General features: G+C 32.6%; 1 protein-coding gene across 1 annotated transcript; it reads right to left on the reverse strand.

Moving 5' to 3' along the window:
- Positions 1–1199: 1199 nt before the first annotated feature.
- On the reverse strand, positions 1200–17141 carry Smyd4-2 (SET and MYND domain containing, class 4, member 2). The gene is made up of 13 exons (XM_068762464.1): positions 16944–17141; positions 16166–16337; positions 15478–15660; positions 14710–14856; positions 13839–13874; positions 12176–12255; positions 11982–12103; positions 11647–11783; positions 10386–10832; positions 9723–9906; positions 6413–6628; positions 5649–5793; positions 1200–1487 (listed from the first exon to the last, which is right to left on the reverse strand). The coding sequence occupies exons 1-13, from the start codon at positions 17139–17141 to the stop codon at positions 1293–1295; spliced, it is 2262 nt and encodes a 753-aa protein (XP_068618565.1). The 3' UTR covers positions 1200–1292.
- Positions 17142–19626: the final 2485 nt, after the last annotated feature.

The raw sequence follows: 19626 nt of genomic DNA on the forward strand, positions 1-19626 counted from the left end.
TCCGTGCAACTGGTAGGCGCCTCCCCAGCTTTTAGTTTCTAGTTTAAATCTAGTTTACGGATCCTTCCGCTCCGTGAACTCTGTACCGATGAAGCTGTAAAAGCCTTAGGGCTAACAGCATTAACATCTTCAGAAACAATAGAAGCCGAAAGAGTAGACGTCTATTGCATAGTATATATAATGATTTGTCATCTTATTAACTTCTAGTGATTTTCAAGAATATAAAAAAGGCATATCTGAGATTAGTGCATGTTTTTTATATCCATTAGTAGCGATTTGTGTATTTAAAATTACGATATGTAATTCTAATATAGTTGGTAGGCAATTGCACTTATTTATTAACCGTTTCACAGCATTCGGCGTCCTCCTTATACATAGAAGCAAAGAAACGATAAACTCCAATATGATAAAAGATCTAAACTAGCTTACGCAACTTATAATTATTCGTTGACATGTTTTTATTTTACATTCATTTTACTTTTGTTTCTGTATTCACTAAAATCTTTTATATTCGGTTTTTATACATAAAATAGAAAGTGTCAAAAAAGTTTCAAATATCAATTAAAAAATGACAGATAGTTGTTTTGCAATTGGGGAGTTTTGTATAGGATTTACAAAATAATAACAACAAATTATTTGTCTTGTAATAAAAAGAAATACAAAAAAAATTAAGACATTAACTTTTTGTCTCTTAGAAAATAAGTTTTATGGCTTATATAATCATTTTTATGGCTCTTATAAAATAATTATTTAATGACTTATAAACAATATAACCATTTTCATGGCTTTTAGAAAACAACCAGCTTTATGGCTTTTAAACAACCATTTTATGGTTTTTAGAAAACTATCAATTTTATGACTTTTGTCAAATATAATCATTTTTTTGGCTTTTAGAAAATATAATCATTTTAATGACTCGGAAAATATAACCAATTTAATGACTTTCAGAAAATATAATCAGTTTAATGACTTTCAGAAACTATAATCAGTTTAATGACTTTCAAAATACAATCAGTTTTATGACTTTTAGAAAATATAAACAGTTTTATAACTTTTAGAAAATATAATCAGTTTAAAGACTCAAAATACAATCAGTCTTACTACTTTTAGAAAATATAATCATATTAATGACTTTTATAATACAATCAGTTTTATCATGACTTCTAGAAAATATAACCAATTGAATGACTTTCAGAAAATATAATAAGTTTAATGACTTGGAAAATATAATCAGTTTTATGACTTTCATAAAATACTGTTTAATGACTTTAGAAAATATGACTTGCGCATGTTTATTCTTTCGGTGGTAATGCTTCAGAAACAGTATGGACGTTGCCCATGGTAGCGTAGCAGGATCGTAGTGAATCTTGTGCTATAATCGTCTCGTGGTGTGGCAAACAAGCGATTCCGTGGTAAAGATCGACAGCTTCGCTAATTATCTCAATGGCTTCCTGAGGACGTTCCGCTTCAATTAGCTTTGCACCTTCCTGAAAAATTTTCCGTGTTATTATATAACATGTTTTATTTTAATATTTTATTTTGGGCCGCAGATAAAGATACAAGCGTAAGAAACATTGTATTGATTTTTTTTAAAGCGAGATTGTGTACGTTTTTCCCTTGGTCATTATCTTTGTTTTTAAATTCGTGTAAAATTAAATTATTTTATTTTATATTTAATAATGTTGAAATAAGTTACTTGCGTTTATTTTTAATTTTACGAAATGAAACAGGTAAATGACATCTGGTAATACAGAATCTCTCAGAGACAAATCAATAGTGGTAAAAGAAAATTCCATAATAGTGAAATTGGGTCCGAGTTAAATTTATTAAAAGTATCATTATTACTGTAGTTTAGCTCTTGGTAACTATAGTTTGAAACACTAATTAAAGTTTTAAAGTAAAACAAAAATTAAAGTATACTTGCAATGATTATTTAAAGTTTTCATTAATAAATACATAGAAAATTGAAGGTACATGAAAAAGAGGAACGTATAAAAAGGTCGCTTTCGGGAATACGGAGATAAAGAAGTCTTCGTAAGGTTTTTAACGAGAAAATTAAATATGAATTGGATTACATTACCGTAGGTAATATTAATCTTAGATGTATGGCTGCCTGTATTATGAATCCATTGGAATAAGTACCTCAAGTTGTTTGTACAGAGTTTTGTTAGCATTTCAGTAATAATTTGATACGTATAGATAGATGGATACGTAAACATAAATTATTAAATAGATATGGTTTGTTACGAGATGACGAAACTTAAACATTGTTTTGCCATACATTTATACATCTGAGGCTGATAGTATACTTTTTGTACATTTCTATAAATATAGGAGATTTGTATATATATCTAACGGATTCAGGCGTTATTTTGCGAAAGTCGATATTAAGTAAGAAAAGGACCAATATATAGCTACTTCCACCATGCAGCAATAGTCGTGCAATAAAATGCACCGCCCGCCAGCCCGCCGATATTTGCGCATGCGGCAAACAATGCGAATTACACAACTACCACCGTTAAATCACCCAACACGTCTTTCACCTCCCACGGAGCATCCTTAGGAGTAATGTCACAATCTGTGTTGTGGCGGAAGTAACTATATATTGGTGCTTTTTCTTACTTATTTGCATATATTATCTAAGCGCCGATTCATCACGATATCTGTAGAATCATAGGGCTTTGACACTTGAAATGTAGTAGCAATATTCTTTTTTTAAAAATAGAAGGCAGCTAAGAACGGATTCTATCAGCAAGGGGGTAGATGGGGTCATTAAGTTCGCGAAGCAGGTGGTGGGATGATATAGCATGTTACATAAAGTTAAAAGTTTTCATATAGATTGATACCCTATCATATGGTACCATTAGAGCAGTATCAAGTTCACTGTTGGACATAGACCTATGATATCCCTGTAAGGCAATGTTAGCTATAATGTAACAGATTAATTAAACAATAACCAATTCTATGATGTATACACTGTTTAATCGTTTAATAGCATTACGTATTTAAATGTAGATAAGCTGTTCCGCGTATACAATTACGTCATTAAGTGCAAGGCGATTTATTGGAGCGTCAATGAAGTGGGCCAGTGAACTCAATTATAGATACAAATAGATAATTTAATATATCTAACAGATTTAAGCTTGCTTCCTGTATGGGTCATTGAACGATGATCATGTCAATACATTAATAGATCGGAGATATGTAATCAGTTTATCTATAATTACAATTACAGAATGCATTTATGTATTTATTCTCATATTATTATCTAATTAATATAATTGATTATGGTGACTTGTGAATACAACAGTATTTTATAGTGATTACAGGTATTTCCTATCTTACAAATTAAAATTAAGACGAAGTTTTTAAATGTCCTTTAAAAAGCCACAAGTTCAGTTGGGTTATTTTTGTGACCACTTTACAAATAAAAACAATTCATATACTTCCTAGCTATGTTATCACTAAATCCTTAGCACTAATACAATTATATAAAAGATTTCGCTTGATATATTTTTTTAAATCTATTATATTATAACCAAAAGACATTACTCGTCGATGTATTCTAAAGTCGTAAAAAATTGTAAAACAGTTATTAATTTTATAAGCGTTTGGTGAAAAGTTCGACAAGCTAAAGATAAGCTTCCAGCCACAACCTTGTGCACACTGATATTTTTCTTAAATTGATTATAAATAACAGTATGAAGGCTTTGACAGCCATAATTACATAAAACATATATATGTAAATGAAAATAATGAATAAATAGTTTGTATTTTTAACAGTTGAATTAATTAAAAGTTTGAAGATCACACCCAAAATGTTAACAAAATAATTTCAGGTTTTCTGGATTATTTCTGAATGGATAAAATGTCCGCTGTATTACATAGCAATTTTGAAGTGAAAGCTGACCTAACAGTGGCGGTGTTCATTAATTATTCAGCTTTCAAACTAACAGGAGACGTAGTGTTAACTGAATAGAAATTAGCTTCTGACAAAGAGTGTTGATTATATGGTCGGGTTATCTCTCTTTGTGATACTTTTAGGAATAATTGAAATTCATTACACTACACCTAGAAAACAGTAGACGATTGAAAAGAAGCGATAAAGCCTAGGGAATTAGAAAGTTGAATTGGCAGGTGGGCAGACCGACGAAGCCTTATTGTTAAGACTACGGACTAGCAAGCGAAGCGTGGGAGATACATTCTTCGTCGAAAGACGGTGGATGCAGCCCACTTTTGTCCGGTTCTATTGGAAATGTACAGGGAAATGCCGATGACGTCACTCGCACCTCATGGAATGAATAGAAGGGATCCCGAAAGAGGAACTTGAGCAGAACATGAGTAACAGCAATCGTGCAGATTGCTGTTACTCATGTAAGTAGTAAGTAATAATTTTGTTATCGTTGCAAAATACAATAGTCGTAAATCTTCATAAAGGTTAAAAATTATACAACTTGTTTAGTTTGAATAATTTATCAATTTTCCATGCCTGAATGCTCGTGTTACACCGTATAATAATATCGCTAGATATTTTAACATAACAGTTTTAACTAAGTCAATACTAAGAAGTTTGAATACGAAGAGGGGCGAAATAAAAAATAATATAATTTGTAGCTATATAAGAAAAGCACCTTTGACCGCCATATATTAAATCGGTATTATTAACTCATGTATTATAAAGGAAAATATATTTCGGACAAATTTTAATAACCATTTGCAGTAAATTAATATGGTTAGGCTATAGCGTGAGACAGACTTTACCGATTTCGTTCATCTTTTTTAAAATTTCTTTATAATTTAAACATAGTATTTATAAAAAAAAAAGACAAACAATTCCAGCGCGGCATGAAATCAAATTGTCGATTAAAAAATCGCAAGGGCAGTAGTTGTGTGTAGCGTCCATGTAAGTAAGCTTTGTATAACTGGCCACTATGGCAATAATTTTTTTTAAATAATTCATGCGCATTCGAATTCAAATTCGAACGAAGATTTGAATTCGAATGCGGGCGTCTTCAGTAATGCTACCGTCGTCTTTGCCTGTGGGCTGATTTTTGAGAAACAAATACATGTACGGGTGATAGTTTCTAAAAGCGTATTTCCTTCTGTTCCATATTTAAAATAATAATAAATACTTGTAACAATATAGTATATACTGTTTATATTATCTGTCCCAGCAGACTCTACTGCAAGAAGTTGTTAGTCAGTCGCATAGCAATAGAAATAGTGCATAGTAAAAAAAAGTGCAATTGCTTAAATATCTTTGCGAACAAATATTTTTTTTACACCCATCACCAATCTCCATGTAAATATATTAAGTTCAAAACAATAGACATCCTAATACTAAGGCCAACACTTTGTTCTACAAAAATGATAATTACAAACTGTAATGTTAAACACTGGACATTGCTAGGGCGTTGTGATAAATAAAAAAAAACTATAATAATGTTTAAAAAGCAAACGCAAAGGGCACTAAAATAAGTAAAAATAAGTTAAAATTGTTTAAGTAACTTAGCTCTAATACAAGTGAACACAGAAGAGTAAAAAGAAATGGAAATGTTAATTAAAATAACAAAGGTAATGGTAATGTCTGGGGGAAATAGTATCAATAATAAAAAGTAGGACAATTAAAAAAAAATAACAATACTCACTACGTATTTCGCTAAGCATGTCTCCACTATTTTCAAATTAATTTGAACCAGTTTCTCATCAATTGGCTCCGAGCATATGTTGCATTTGTTCGGTATTCTTTTGATATGACCTAAAAACTTCGAAGAGCACGATGTGTTTGGGCATCTGTAATACATTTTTATACTTATTTACATGGTAAGCCTATAAATATGGATATCCTTAAAAAAATCGTTGGAGCCTATTTGTTCTATGTCCTTTTGTCAATTTGATAATAAATAGAAAAATAATATTTATATACGAGTGAGACGAATAACTACAGGCATATGATTTGGCCAGTTTTCATTAACACGATTGATTTTGACTACTCCATTAAGCGTCGAAAAAGACAACGTTTCACAATACTGAAAGTCTAATTTTTCTGCATGATGTGCGATACTAAAGTATAGATAGTATACCTTTTTGTACATATAGCTCTGTAGATACTTCGAATATAATTTATTTAATTAATTTATTAGTAAGTTAATGAAGCTGTCTATATACGATCTTTGAATAATAATCTATTGATACTTTATTAAGCATTAATACCCGATACACACACTCACACACATATGAGAGACAGAGAGAGAGAATGAGAGCGAGGTATAAAACTGTCTTATAAAATACTATGAAGTAATTGCCTACCTAACAGTTGGCGCTCAATTAAAGTATGGAGAAAATAAATAACAAAAAAACACCCTCCCTTGGCAAAACAAATAATAATAGAAAATAATCTCAAAAACACTACCTTAGAAACGGCGGCTTTGTTGTCATTTGCTTGAGCGTTGGCCAGTTTTCCTTGCATGCCGTGCAATCGCATCTGAACCAGTATCTAGAATCAAGACTTCGTTGACGTTCTTCCAGGTTCTTTACCATGAAATGCGGCCCGTAGTTCTCCGAAACCATTTGGCCTGGAGCGAGCGGACGTACAGCACGGAGAACAATATTCTTTCCGTCATAAAATCTAAAAATATTTTATTAAACATAAATTAAAAATACTACCATATGCTACACTATACACTATAATATAAAAATATTGTATTGTTAAAGTGAAAGCTTTCATAATATAAATACATCCGCTTACGAAGTTGTCGGCGGCGTAAAAGTTATTAGGTGTTTAACTTTTGAAAACACTATGTAATAAAAATAATAGTAATTCTAATTCTGTTACTTCCATTCACTACTTGTGCTATCAAAGAGAGAGTTTTATTACAATGTCTCATTTAACAATAGGTATAAAGCTGTTTATTATGTACAGTTGTAATTTTCCTAAATAATTAAATACGTTAACATTATGTGAACATGTTTTTTTTTATTTTACTTTACAAACCAACCTTAAGCCACACTTATAGAAAAATTGGTGTATTTTGTACAAAGAATAAAAATAATTAATATCAAAAGAAGCAAATGATACTTGTTTTAACAGCTCCTAATAGATACCAGATTGTTTGTATTTCGTGCGACAGAGATAACGCTCCAAGAAGCGAAAATATCCGATTATCTCTTTCCAAAGGCCGATGTGCAATATTTATCGCCGGGTCGCCGGGTCGCCGTATCCTTGTATAATTATTGTCGTTACAGCTTTGTTTTGTAAATGTCTGTTATTGGTTTTAACTTCTAATTGAAATAGTAAATGATCTAATTAGCGCGGTATTACTTGTTCCTGTTTATAATATCTATAAGACTAAAGTCATTGTTGTCGTTTCAAGTCATAGACGCAAAGTATAGAAGCCTCTCCTAAAGATATTTCTCTGTGAGGGATATGATGGCGGCGGGTTGGCGATCGCAGTGCGGTGTGATGGTAGACAGTATACTGCTGCCCATCCTCTGGCTTTTGAATAGTGGCAAACATAATTAATGCACCAAGTGTGAATTACATATAAGATTATAACTCGAGAATAGAACCCGCGACGTATGATCGCAGGTCCTCTACCGCTAAGAGTGAAAACTTGATTTGACTATCCTTTAGCCTTTAAATAAATAAACATTAAAATATATGATTGATTGCCTTGTGCGATAAGACCGCCCACTGTATTTTTCTGTATATTATTGTATCTGTATATTATGTATCTTATCGTGTACCATGAAGAATATTAAATAAATAAAATAAATAAATATATGTAAATTATATTGCTTGAACAATTTATTATTTGTAATTTAATTAATAGTTTTGTTTTATAATTTTTACGTACATACAAATATAAAGTGAATTTAATTTTTGAATATGTATTCCGCAAAAGTTTTATTGTTATAAATTTAAAATGAAAACGTTCTCAATTTAAATTTGTAAAATATATACCGTGAAATGTTTGATACCTAACGTTTGCTATTGTATTTTGTTTATAAAAGTACGTCATTTAAAGAGAGCCTGTAGTGCAAAGAAGAGATCATCCTCGTGAGTTCCAAATTGAATTAAATTGTTCAAGCTGTCTGGAACAAGATTTAAACCTGGGATATATTAAAGACAAACGTTCGAAATTGTTTACAGTTTGTTTACACGAGTGTGTATTATAATGAAAACATGCTTTTGTAATGTAATGAAACATAGGGGCAGAAAGATTCTTGAGTGTCAACCACGAGCTGTTATATGCGGCGCGGGGAGTCTGCGATTTAATTTCGTTTGAAGTTGACGCCGTTAGCTCGGGGGCTTTCACAGTTTCATCGGAACTGAGTTCAACTGCGAAAGTGTCTGTGTTCTTAAAAATTAAACAGAAGCTGAACAGATGCATTCCAGTTGTACGGTGACGTTCGCACGTTGTAAACCGCTCTACACGAGTAGAGCTGTGTAGTTTTGATGTTGTGGATACGGCTTGGGACGGCAGCGTGGACCACAGGCGAGCCAAGGATAGATCGGATCCAACATCGGTCCGCTCACGCTGTTCGCTGTAAGGTTAACGGGCCGCCCTAAGAACAGGTGTTGTGGTGTGATGAGTAGTGTTTTGTTCTATTGTGAATGACGCGATATACTGTGCGGAGTGGCGCAAGTGAAGTGGTCCGTGTTCGGTGGGAACCCTGTGATGGGCGTGAGGAGTATATCTTTGGGAGATCTCTTGGCCTTTGCTAAAGTACGGGGGGGGGGGGTTAAGAGAAGCACTCGCTATAAGAGCGTTTCGGCGAGAAGAGACCGACTAAAAATAAGTGTCTGAGCAAGCCTTAAAGAATTTTCGGACGTTGGTCTGTGCCTTTTATTGGGCGTCTATCGACTAAACGTAAGACCTGCTGCTCCTAACCATCTTTGAAATCTACAGGAGAAACCTTTATGTATATGGTATTCGTTTGTGTTACTAGGTCATTTACACGAATTGTTTATTCGAAATATTTTAGTCGCCAAATAATAATTAACCTTAGAATTTTATATACGAATATGATGACACTGACAAATTTATACAAAACGCACGATGCAAATAAAGCATATTTAAAGCAGTACCAAATGTCCAACGAATTTAAATTTTATGAATATTAAAAATATCTGGAAAACTGTCCGTTTTCATACGAAAAAGCGCGATATATTTTAATATGTCATTTCAAAAATATATTCGTTAAATGAATGCCAAATGCAGTTGAAACGAACGCAAGCTGTTTTTTTTATTATAAATATTATTTTCATACTGTATTATTTTACGCAACTTGCAATGGGCATATATTGACTGAAAATACGATTAAATGTGTATGTCTGCTATCTGTAGCGACTGCGAAACTTTAAAAGCAAACAGTGATTATTTATCACAAGTGATTGCAAAATAAAACATCATGTATTTATTATAAGTTAAATTACCGCGTGCAATATAAATATCTTATACACTATTCGCTCTTCCCGTTTCCATACAAATCGACTATTGTACTAATTTATTTATAAAATATTTAAGAAAAAAATTGGCTTCAATTTGTGATTATTAAACAATATACAAATATAAATCGAAATAAATTATTATTTTATATTAGTGAAAGTAGTATTTTTTATCCTAAGAAAGGAGATGATCGTCCGTTAAAGGTTGGAAACATATGGCTTAGACTGGAGACCCGATTGTGTGATATTTATTAAGAGAAAAACAACTCACCTAGCTACCGCTGGACAACACTCATGGTTAAATAGGGCACCTGTCGGATATACACCGATGGCTGTAGACAATGGCTTGGAACCCGAGAACATATGTTTACCGCGGACCGTCTCATAGATCTCATGTGCGTTGAATTGAAGCAGTAGTAGATTACGTACTAACAATTCGCAGATAGCTATCTCATCTAGAAATAAAAAACATGTATTTAAAATTTTAACTATTTTTAATTTAATAAAAATTTAATTGCTCGTATGAATTTGCAGAAAGCGGGACAAATTGTTGGTTAGACTGATAGCTGGGGTCGAATGGTTCTGGAGTTATGGTCGAGGAAAGTATGTGAATGCGAACATTACAAGATAGATCATCATGGCGATCTTTGGGGAAAGCCTAAGACGTACATTGGGCGTATATCGGTTGAAAAGAAGAAGAGGCAGAACTATTATGAATATCGCGTATGCTTCTCATCAAAGACGACTTTCCGTCTCTCAGCTCATTCAGGCAATGAATATCACTTCACAACAACACGGAACGGATGACCTTATTATGATCAGCGGAAGACTGATTCAACTGGAAATTTCGGGGGGGCGGCCTATGTTCAGTGGACCTTTTATAGCTGAAACGATGACAGCTAGTTACTAATAAAATTATTACAGTAAAACTTACTATTCTGTAGCTCATCCGCCTGGCAATCAATAAAGAAATTGCTTTTTTTCAAACATTCTGTAAGAAACATCGCCAACACGATCCTCTTCAAATAATCGACCCCTTTTCTTTGTGCCGAATGAGTACATAGTGTGTACACTTGACTAGCATTATTTATTGATTGGTCTTGAATTCTTTCTTGTCTATTATTTAATTCAAATGTCATGTTATTATCGAAGGGACTATTGTTGTTAAGTACGTCCATCCCTAATTGAAATCGCTCCAGTCTGCTTATACGACTTCTGACTCTTGGACCTTTCGGGACCGTTTCCACGTTATTGGATGAAGGATTTTCAACGGGATTAGTAGAGTTTAATAAATATTTAGAGTGAATAGATACGTTGGTTTTGAGGTCTACTTGAGTGATCATCCGTAGCGCTAGATGACATAGCATAGACATGCCGGAACCTATAACAGATTAAATAGATTTTTTTTTCTTTAACGTACTCTGCTCTTTGCGGAGTGAATGGATTTCGAAATAAATCAATAGAGATTATTAATAATGACAATATATTTATTGTTAAAACGAAAATAAAAAAATATAAAATTAATTAAAAATAATTGTATTGAATTTGTATTCGAGACTCAAGAAAAAATATTAGGATGATCGGAAAGTAATGTCTTTTCTGTCTACATATTTTACAGAAGCCCGTTTCATTTTTACCGCTCCGGCATTGAAAATTTCTATACAAGATGGCAAAAAGTTGTTTATAACGAAGGTTAATATATTTTTGATTAGAAATATAAACTTGTTAAAAATGTAGTCGTGTGAATATAACTTAAGAAAGCGTCATTACTTTCAGGTTCCCCTAACATAATTAACAATGTCTCTGAATTATCATTTCCCATTGGAAATCTATCGAGCAGATAGGCATATACCAAGCAAAAGACGTTATACGGCTGAAACGACGATTTAGATTAAAAAAAAAAAAATACAAAAAATAACTTCACTGTAATTTCAAGGATTTTTAAGTTATAACAAGGGTAATGTAAAAATGGAACAAAATAATCTCGGCCGAGTTTGTAGTGGGGTCTTCGAGGGTCATGGTGCGTTTCGAATTCTCGTAATTTTAAGGATGCCATTACGGGGGAGCTCAATGTGATTCAAATTCCCATCAAATTCGGCTCAATATTCTTACCATAATGCATGCGAGAGGTTACTGTAAACGAGTCTATGTAGATAGTAACATGTAATAATAAGTAAATTTACAAAAACACTTACCAATAAATAAATTCAGAAACGGACACTCATATGTATGGTATGTTGGTATGGCTTTATCCTTGCAGTCGACGCTGCAGAAAGCGACTCCTGAACATTTCGGACACCATACGGGAGCTGTGTCATAACAATCTTCCAACCTATATTGGATAATGTAAACAAATTATTAGTTTATGTAACATTTTGTATTAATAACAATATTTAGATACCATGAACCGACACGCCCAGTGTTGGACGTCCACCCACAAGGTGAAGTTAAACGAAGAGTCCTCCAGGAAATATGGGAGTTCTATGTCCAGCAGTGGTGTTATTGCTGAAAAGTTGATGAAGTATTTTACCTTTTAAAACAGTGCAGGCAATGAGTGCCATAAAAATCCGGCGCAAGACACGCCGCGTAAGGTTTCTCAACCAGAACCACGTCCCCAGTTTTAACTGGTTCATTGGCCACAGCAAATCGACCCTTAAAATATAATTCAGAATTATATATCGAATAGCGTATTTAAAAAAAAATCTTTTAAATTGTCTATATTACCTTTATTGGGTCTTCATTTATTCTAAGTAATCGCGATAAAGACGGCATGGTTGAATGAGGTCCTTCTGTTAGTGAAATGCCTGAACAAATTCATTCAAAATATTAATATTATATATGCGAAAGTTTTAAAGTAGTAAATTTATCTCATTGGCGCTTCAATTAATTTATGGTACACTCTATCCAAAAATGGCTTTCAAAATAATAACGTAATTGTAAGATTGCATATCATTTGCAGAACCTTAAGGCGTTAAAGTTCAGAAACAGCGCAGCGTGGGGCGTCTGCCCACAAGGTGGAATGATGACTTGTCATTCGACAAGTCATTAGAAGATGGATGTACGCCGCTACCTATGGGCATTATTAGAAATCTATGGAAGAGATATATAAGTCAAGTAGTGTACCTAAGGCCGATATGATCATTAGAATAAAGTAAGAAAAGGCGTTTACACACATTAAAATTAATTATTGTACACTATCTGGCGCTGCAGACTTTGTACTGCTAGAAGTTATAACTCTGTTGCATTCTATTAGAAATATTTCATATTTCAGAGCAATCACGTTATACAGTTACGTTTAACGTTTTTACGCATATAACCAATAACCCTGTAAAGTCCTTCCGCGTCAAGAATTTTTGTCACTATCCACCGGCTTAGCCGTGCCTCCTATCAAATGGTTTTAATCGACTTTATTAATATTGATTTGCATTAATAACACGAACGAACTACATACATAGTCGGTGCTGAAATATTGTCACTGGCTATAAAAATGTATTTGAAAAAAAAAAACCTTTTTAACGCATTCGACTTTTAAATAGGTGTATTAATAATTGAATTTTTTAACACTAAGGCTTTAAAACTAGTTTTCTTTAATTTTCAAAAAAAATATTACGCCAAGATTTGTTAAAGGCTCTATTAAAAGGTACCATGGCATCTCAATCGTTCACAATAACAGGTTGGAAAAGATCCGTCAAGACACCAACAGTTATCAAATAGATTGAATAAATTTTGATTATTTATATTGATAACTATTCTAATAAAGTATTTTAAAAACACGTTAGTTATGATATCACAGGTATTTACACTTGTGAAAGTATTTAAGATACGACTACGTACAATCATGACGTTAATGCAACGACACTAAAGAGTTGATTAAATTCAGGATTTTAAATATTGAAGTAGTATATTTTTATCATCTAAAGCGCCTGCGAATCGAAATAGAAATATTTAAGAGACATTGCTTAGCGATGGATGTAGGCGCTGCCACTTGGTCCAGTTATGCTCAACGTTCAGCCTACGTATTTGAGTTTTCTTATTGACATATAACATGAAAGGGATTACTCTGCAAGATTAAATCGTATGACCTAAAATAACCGACATGGCCGAGCGGATCGGCAAGTAGAAATTGCAGTGGGCAGGTCACCGGCAAACGTAGCTTAAGCTATAAGAACTGTGTCTAGTCTACTCATTGGACGTCTTACGACTGAAATGATAATGGTAATGAATAACATTTTATTTGAATTACATATCTGCTTGTAACACTGCAACGTGTTTAAACGAAATAATATTGAAATTTACACATATAACACATTTACACATATACATACAAACGTTCATATTTAATCAATTATAATTGGAGCCATTGCTAAAAAGACAAAGAAATCATTACCTATTTTATTGTAGCCACTAGCACCTGCTTCTGAACCTATGAAAAAAAGGTTGATTATAACGGTTGCATCAAAGATTTATTTATTCAATAACTTATACATTATAAGATAAATTTACAAACTAATGGGATGTGTTCTCAATGCTACAGATTGATCATTTTTTTTGAATACCCTTCAGTGAACAAAGTATGTCTAGGGGAACTGTCGACATACTTATTTGACTTAAAAATGTCGCGCGAAATGGCAATCAGGGGGGAAATCTATGCCTTGTAACGAGCGTCTATGCGTTGACACGACGATGTTGTACATAAAACACATGAATTTTATTCAATAAATCGTCTGTGGGTACCTATTTGATTGGTCATTGCATGGAAACTTCTTTATACCCTTAAACTTAGTTTGAACTATACGATGTTACGCGGCTAGCCAATAAAAGCTTTGTGCAGCTTCTTCGAATCAACTATATAAGTAATACATGTATAATACACACGGCATCAACCATTCCTGGTTTTCAATTTAATCGCCATTAAGAAGGAACGACTAAAGATGTCCTGCCAGTGTGCTCTGCCTGATAAAGGTTAAATGCGGTTCTCGGGGCTGACGACTCTAGTAGTTTTAGGAAAGCCTTGCATTGCATTGCATTGGCGTTTACCATCACTGACCACTCTTATTCCTACCTGACAAAATTTTGGTTGATTCTGCCAATGCTGTTATAAACTTGTTCTAGAAATTAATTCTGTTCGTTCTTGATTTTTCGACATATTGTAGAGATTTAGATGTTATACCACACGCACCTGCCGTTCATTGCATACAAATTCACTAAGAATTTACTCCTACCTATTTTTTTTACGTTTAAATATTATTTAAATTTACCTGGCTCATTAGGAGGTTGTTGCGGATCCATTAAATTTTCTACAGCTCTAATATCTTGTTGCACTTTCATTTTTTCTTCATTATCTTTCGATAGCAACTTCTCAGCTATTTCATAAGATACTTTTGCTTTCAATAACTCTCCCGCACCTTGAGCAACCAGAATATTTTATAAAAATCAATTTATAGTTTATTCAATTGACTATATAAACAAATTTGTTACACATTCATGGATTAACTACACAATGGCATGACATTGCATGGATATAGCAAGGTTGTTTTGTAGTTGTATTTGGAAATCCCTCAATGTTTAAAGTTTTCACGAGAATTCATTCTCTACTTATATGAATCTATTTAACACATTCAGACATAGGTAACGTGTTTAAAATTCTTTAAATATCATATAAAAATGTTTATACTTTTTAAATGAACATGTATAATTAAGGACTAATGACATATTGCCAATTAAAATAATGCACGAGTTATATGTTTATAAATATATTCAAAACATAATCATTTATATATCATCTGTATTAAACTGCTTTATTTTACTATCATTACGCTATTTATTATTTCTGAAACCATTGATTTTTGAATAGCATATAGCTAATGATCTATACATTCACGACTTTAAAGATTTTACACTCACAAAGATTAATCAATCACCACGTATACAACACTATAATACCAATATTGTTGCTACCAATTTTAGAAATGTGTTCAATAAGTATAAAATATATTGCTAATTACAGATAGAAATTAAATAATTACCTTTATAACAATGACCTAGACGACAGTAGTATTGTGCACGCATCTTTGCAGGTAAATGCTCTTTTAAAGCCAATTTTAAATCTTCCAGTGCAGCTGAATATCTATTTAGTTTCATTAATATTTCAGATCGCTCCCATAAGGCATGAGCTAAAGACACACCCCTATCAACTGACACTTCTTGTTCTGAAAGTTCAAAAAACTTCATTATATACCTATTATGATTATACGAAGATAGTCAGCAGGTCTTTTATGGTGTAATGTAGTTAATTTGCCGTTAAATATTAAACAATGCTACTACAACCGCTTTATCGCGCTTTATGAAAGTTCGGCGAAGTTAAGGAAGGGGGGAGGGGGGGGGTGAGTGTAAAAGTTCACGAGTTTTTACAATGGACTGATGGAACGGAACAGTTACAGCGGTTTCGGTAGCGCTAAAAATTTTAACCTAGCCTATCTTAACTTGTTACATATTTACTGATTTTTTCAGCTATACAAATATATAAACAAATCGATTTTCTAATAATTTTAACTTATGTTTATATAAAAAATCATACATTCTACTATACTGTATTATTATGTACCTACATTCTTACATACATACTAATTCATACGAAAGGATGTCGATAATTTCATAGTAATATAGACTAATATACAATAACTATAAAAATACTACAACGAATTAAAATATCACCTCTCATAGGGGACCTTAAAACGGCTTGGCTTGCCAAAGCCAGAGCTTGCTTGAGGTCACCGTTTTTCAAAGCAAACTCGGCGGATTTTCGACTTTCGTTTGAAATCTTTCCGTCTTTGCCACGATAAAGTGGTTCGATCCGAGAAAACACTTCCTTTAAAGCCTCCATCATCTAAAACAATAAGGATTTTTTAAATCCTTGTTATACTACATATTTTTATCAGTAACAACGGGATCAGCGCTCAACGAATCTATGTGGAATGTTATGCTCAGGATTTCTCTGCGAGATCAGACCGACATGATCCGCAGATAATGCGCAGAACAAATGGCCACTGAACCTTAAAGTCCTGGAGTGAAGACCACAGACCTGCAAGCGCAGCGTAATATATTCAACCACAAGGTGGTCAGACCTTGTTAAGGAAGACGCCGGATGCAGCAGTCTGTAAATTATGGTGATGATGATAAAAAGCATAACCTATTTTAAATTTACTGAGATAACAGAAAAACCGAGGTAATTAGACTTAGGCGAGGGTAGGCCCCTACTAAGTAGCTGGATATGGGCAGAGCAAGACTTCAAGGATCTTTGGGTGAAGCCTATTGTCTTGCAGTGGGCGTCCATAGGCTAAAAAGGAAAAAGAAAAATCAAACTCTTTCATAATCCACATGTCGCGGGAAGTCACCTTTGGACAGGCCCACATGATGATGAATCCTTATGTAACTTGACGTGTTGAATACCTTTATCTTATTATTTATTTTAAACTTGTACTGCAGTACATACCGTTTCATTTTCCAATACCGCTTTTACTTTGTTATCCTCCGCGACACCTTCGAACGATTCTAACCAGTTGTCTCCATTTGCTAAGACAATTACATCTTCGACGAGGTTTTTGATAAAGCCCACGCGGTCGGAGTACAGTGTAGCGTTGTTACATCTCTCCGCGTAAGCGGGATCTAATGCCTCGTAACCTACCGACATATTCCTAAAACCACAAATCAAAATTAAAAAAAAAATACAAAAATATTTAAATACGTTCACAAACTTCTTGTCTCATTCTTTATAGTCATTTCGAGAATGTAACAAGAAATATCATTGACGTGTCCTTGTAATGTTCATATAGTACTGTCCCACGCCTCTTTCGTGAGTTTAATGAAGGCCTCTCAACACCTCGTCGGTAGAATTTAGTAAAATCTATTCACAGCTGGCTTCTGTTCAGCGAAAGCAATACTCCTAACTAAGTTACAAGTATTTAAGTCGTACAGTTCCAGAGATATCGTGACGAGTCAAAATATAGGAGAAAATCTTTTATTAATATCTACAGAAAAGCGACAAAAAAAACGAACATGTTTAAAAGATAATAAAGAAAGCTTATCTGTCTGTTTATCGACTAAGGAATTCAGTTAAATTTTACTGAATTACAAAGATAATAAAAATCATGTACACAGACGAAAACAAATAAAATATGAATGTAAAATTTTAAAGGTATAAATTCTAAATTTAAAAATTTTATTTCACTATACAAATTACTGATCAGTTTCGTTATGATGCAACAACAATCAAAACAATATTGCTTTTCACATTAAATGAATCCAAGTTAACAATATATTAACAATTATAGTCATGTTCATTTTCAAAACAACTCGAATAACACAAAATAACACAAACATATTAAGACATTTGCGTCATTATTTTTAAATAAAAGTGGCGTCGCTTTTATTGCATAAAAATAGGGTAATTTATTTAAATGATGCAAGTAAGACATTCCGCTATAACAAACTGTTCCTTATATCAAACCTTAGAAGGCGAAAATACAATCGATATTATCGAAAGAATTGTCTTGCAATAGAATGTGCGTACTAAATTTAGCAAATGGTACGTTTCCAGTGGTCTAAATGTCAGCGTTACGCGCTCTTAGACGGTAATAGTTCGAGCGTTTATGTATCAAGCCCTTAAAATTGACAGACTAGACAAAATGGAACAATACAGGAGATAACATCGAAAAAATTAAGTGTTATACATTCTTGTATGCACACAATGTATTTTCAATAAGACACTGTTTATTAAAAATGATCCGAAAAGGCAATGTGATTTTTGGCATTTGCATAGAAAATTCCAATACGCACACTTTCAAACACTGAATTGAATAATGAAAATGTGTAATTTTTTAAAGAAAGTAAATATTTAACATTATAATAGCAATTCACTAAATGTTTTAAATCCAATCTCTATCAAGAGTCCGGCCGGAGTATTTAAGCCGATTTTTGGCAGTGTATAAATTTAATAACTTCTTGTAACTTTAGTGATCAATTCCGCCATTTTAAAAACATGTCCGAATTAACATAAGTTTTAGAATACCCTACTACGTATGCTCATTACACACATTTTTGACAAAATTAATTTTGTCCCTAAGGGGACTGTATTTAAAATAATTTGTCTAAAAAATAAATACTTGTTTAGCGGGAATTTTTATATTAAAAACCGTCATTCTCAAATTAATACAAGTTTTCGTAAATCTCACAACATATGCACATTATACATTTTTGCAAAACTATCTAGAATCTTCCTCCTTACTGTAGTTATAATATTTTGTCTTAAAGAATGAAATACCAGTTGGAACCTGCTACATTACATTAATAAGATATTGCATATTACAGAAACAATTTAAACCATAGAATATATGCAGCACATAACTGACAAGATTACATCATGTTAAATTAATCTTTCTACCGCGATCTTTTCATAAAAAGTATAATAGAGTACTCAATCAAATATTCTAATGTGACGTAGGGTTAATATGTATTTCAAAAATTTTTAATCACAATAGGTACCTGCTATTTAAACGATTGTCGATAATTCTTTTAACATAAAACAATACACTTTATAGATATTTCTTCAAACTCTTCGCGATTTAGTAATATAACAAAAAAATCTAAATTAAAAATCAGTTTTCATGTCTACCCCTAAAGTTCTACTGATAGTTTGGAATGGCTTCCAAAATTACCGTACTGTTTTAATTACAACTATATATTTTAAATAAATAGGAAGTATATGCAAAATAAACAGTGTAAATATGAAATATCATATGAAAAATCGTCAAAGTTTTAATAATAAAATTATCTTACCTTACCTTTGCCAAAATTTCAGCAGACAATTATACCGGTGTTCACTCAAGACTGAAGAAGCACGTGTCAAATGTTACTAAAATTAACTGCGATTCTCTACGAATGTAGATTGGTGGGGTAAAATAATCATATTTAGCGCCATCTTTTGTTATGTTTCGCAAATATTGATCTAAAGCAGTTTGTCGGCAGAAAACAAACGTTTTTATTTACATGTTAATTTATACAAACAATGATGATTTACTTGGGAAATGAAGTGTAAAAACATATAAAAAAATTAATGTTTTGATTTTCACTTTTAACAAATGTAACTAAAAGGAATAACTTTGTGACAGAGAATAAAT

Source organism: Battus philenor, unplaced genomic scaffold (assembly GCF_028537555.1).
Source record: "Battus philenor isolate CCGP_79_NKW_IND1 unplaced genomic scaffold, ilBatPhil1.0.hap1 SCAF_1, whole genome shotgun sequence".
Taxonomy (NCBI): domain Eukaryota; kingdom Metazoa; phylum Arthropoda; class Insecta; order Lepidoptera; family Papilionidae; genus Battus; species Battus philenor.

Bases quoted from the DNA above. Each gene is read 5' to 3' on its own strand.
- Smyd4-2 (XM_068762464.1), bottom strand. From the start codon at position 17,141: ATGTCGGTAGGTTACGAGGCATTAGATCCCGCTTACGCGGAGAGATGT. The intron at 12,256-13,838 runs GTAATGATTTCT...GAATTTGTTCAG, and splicing joins TAGTGGCTACAATAAAATAG to GCATTTCACTAACAGAAGGA. The intron at 10,833-11,646 runs GTAAGTGTTTTT...AATCTGTTATAG, and splicing joins GTTTCTGAATTTATTTATTG to GTTCCGGCATGTCTATGCTA.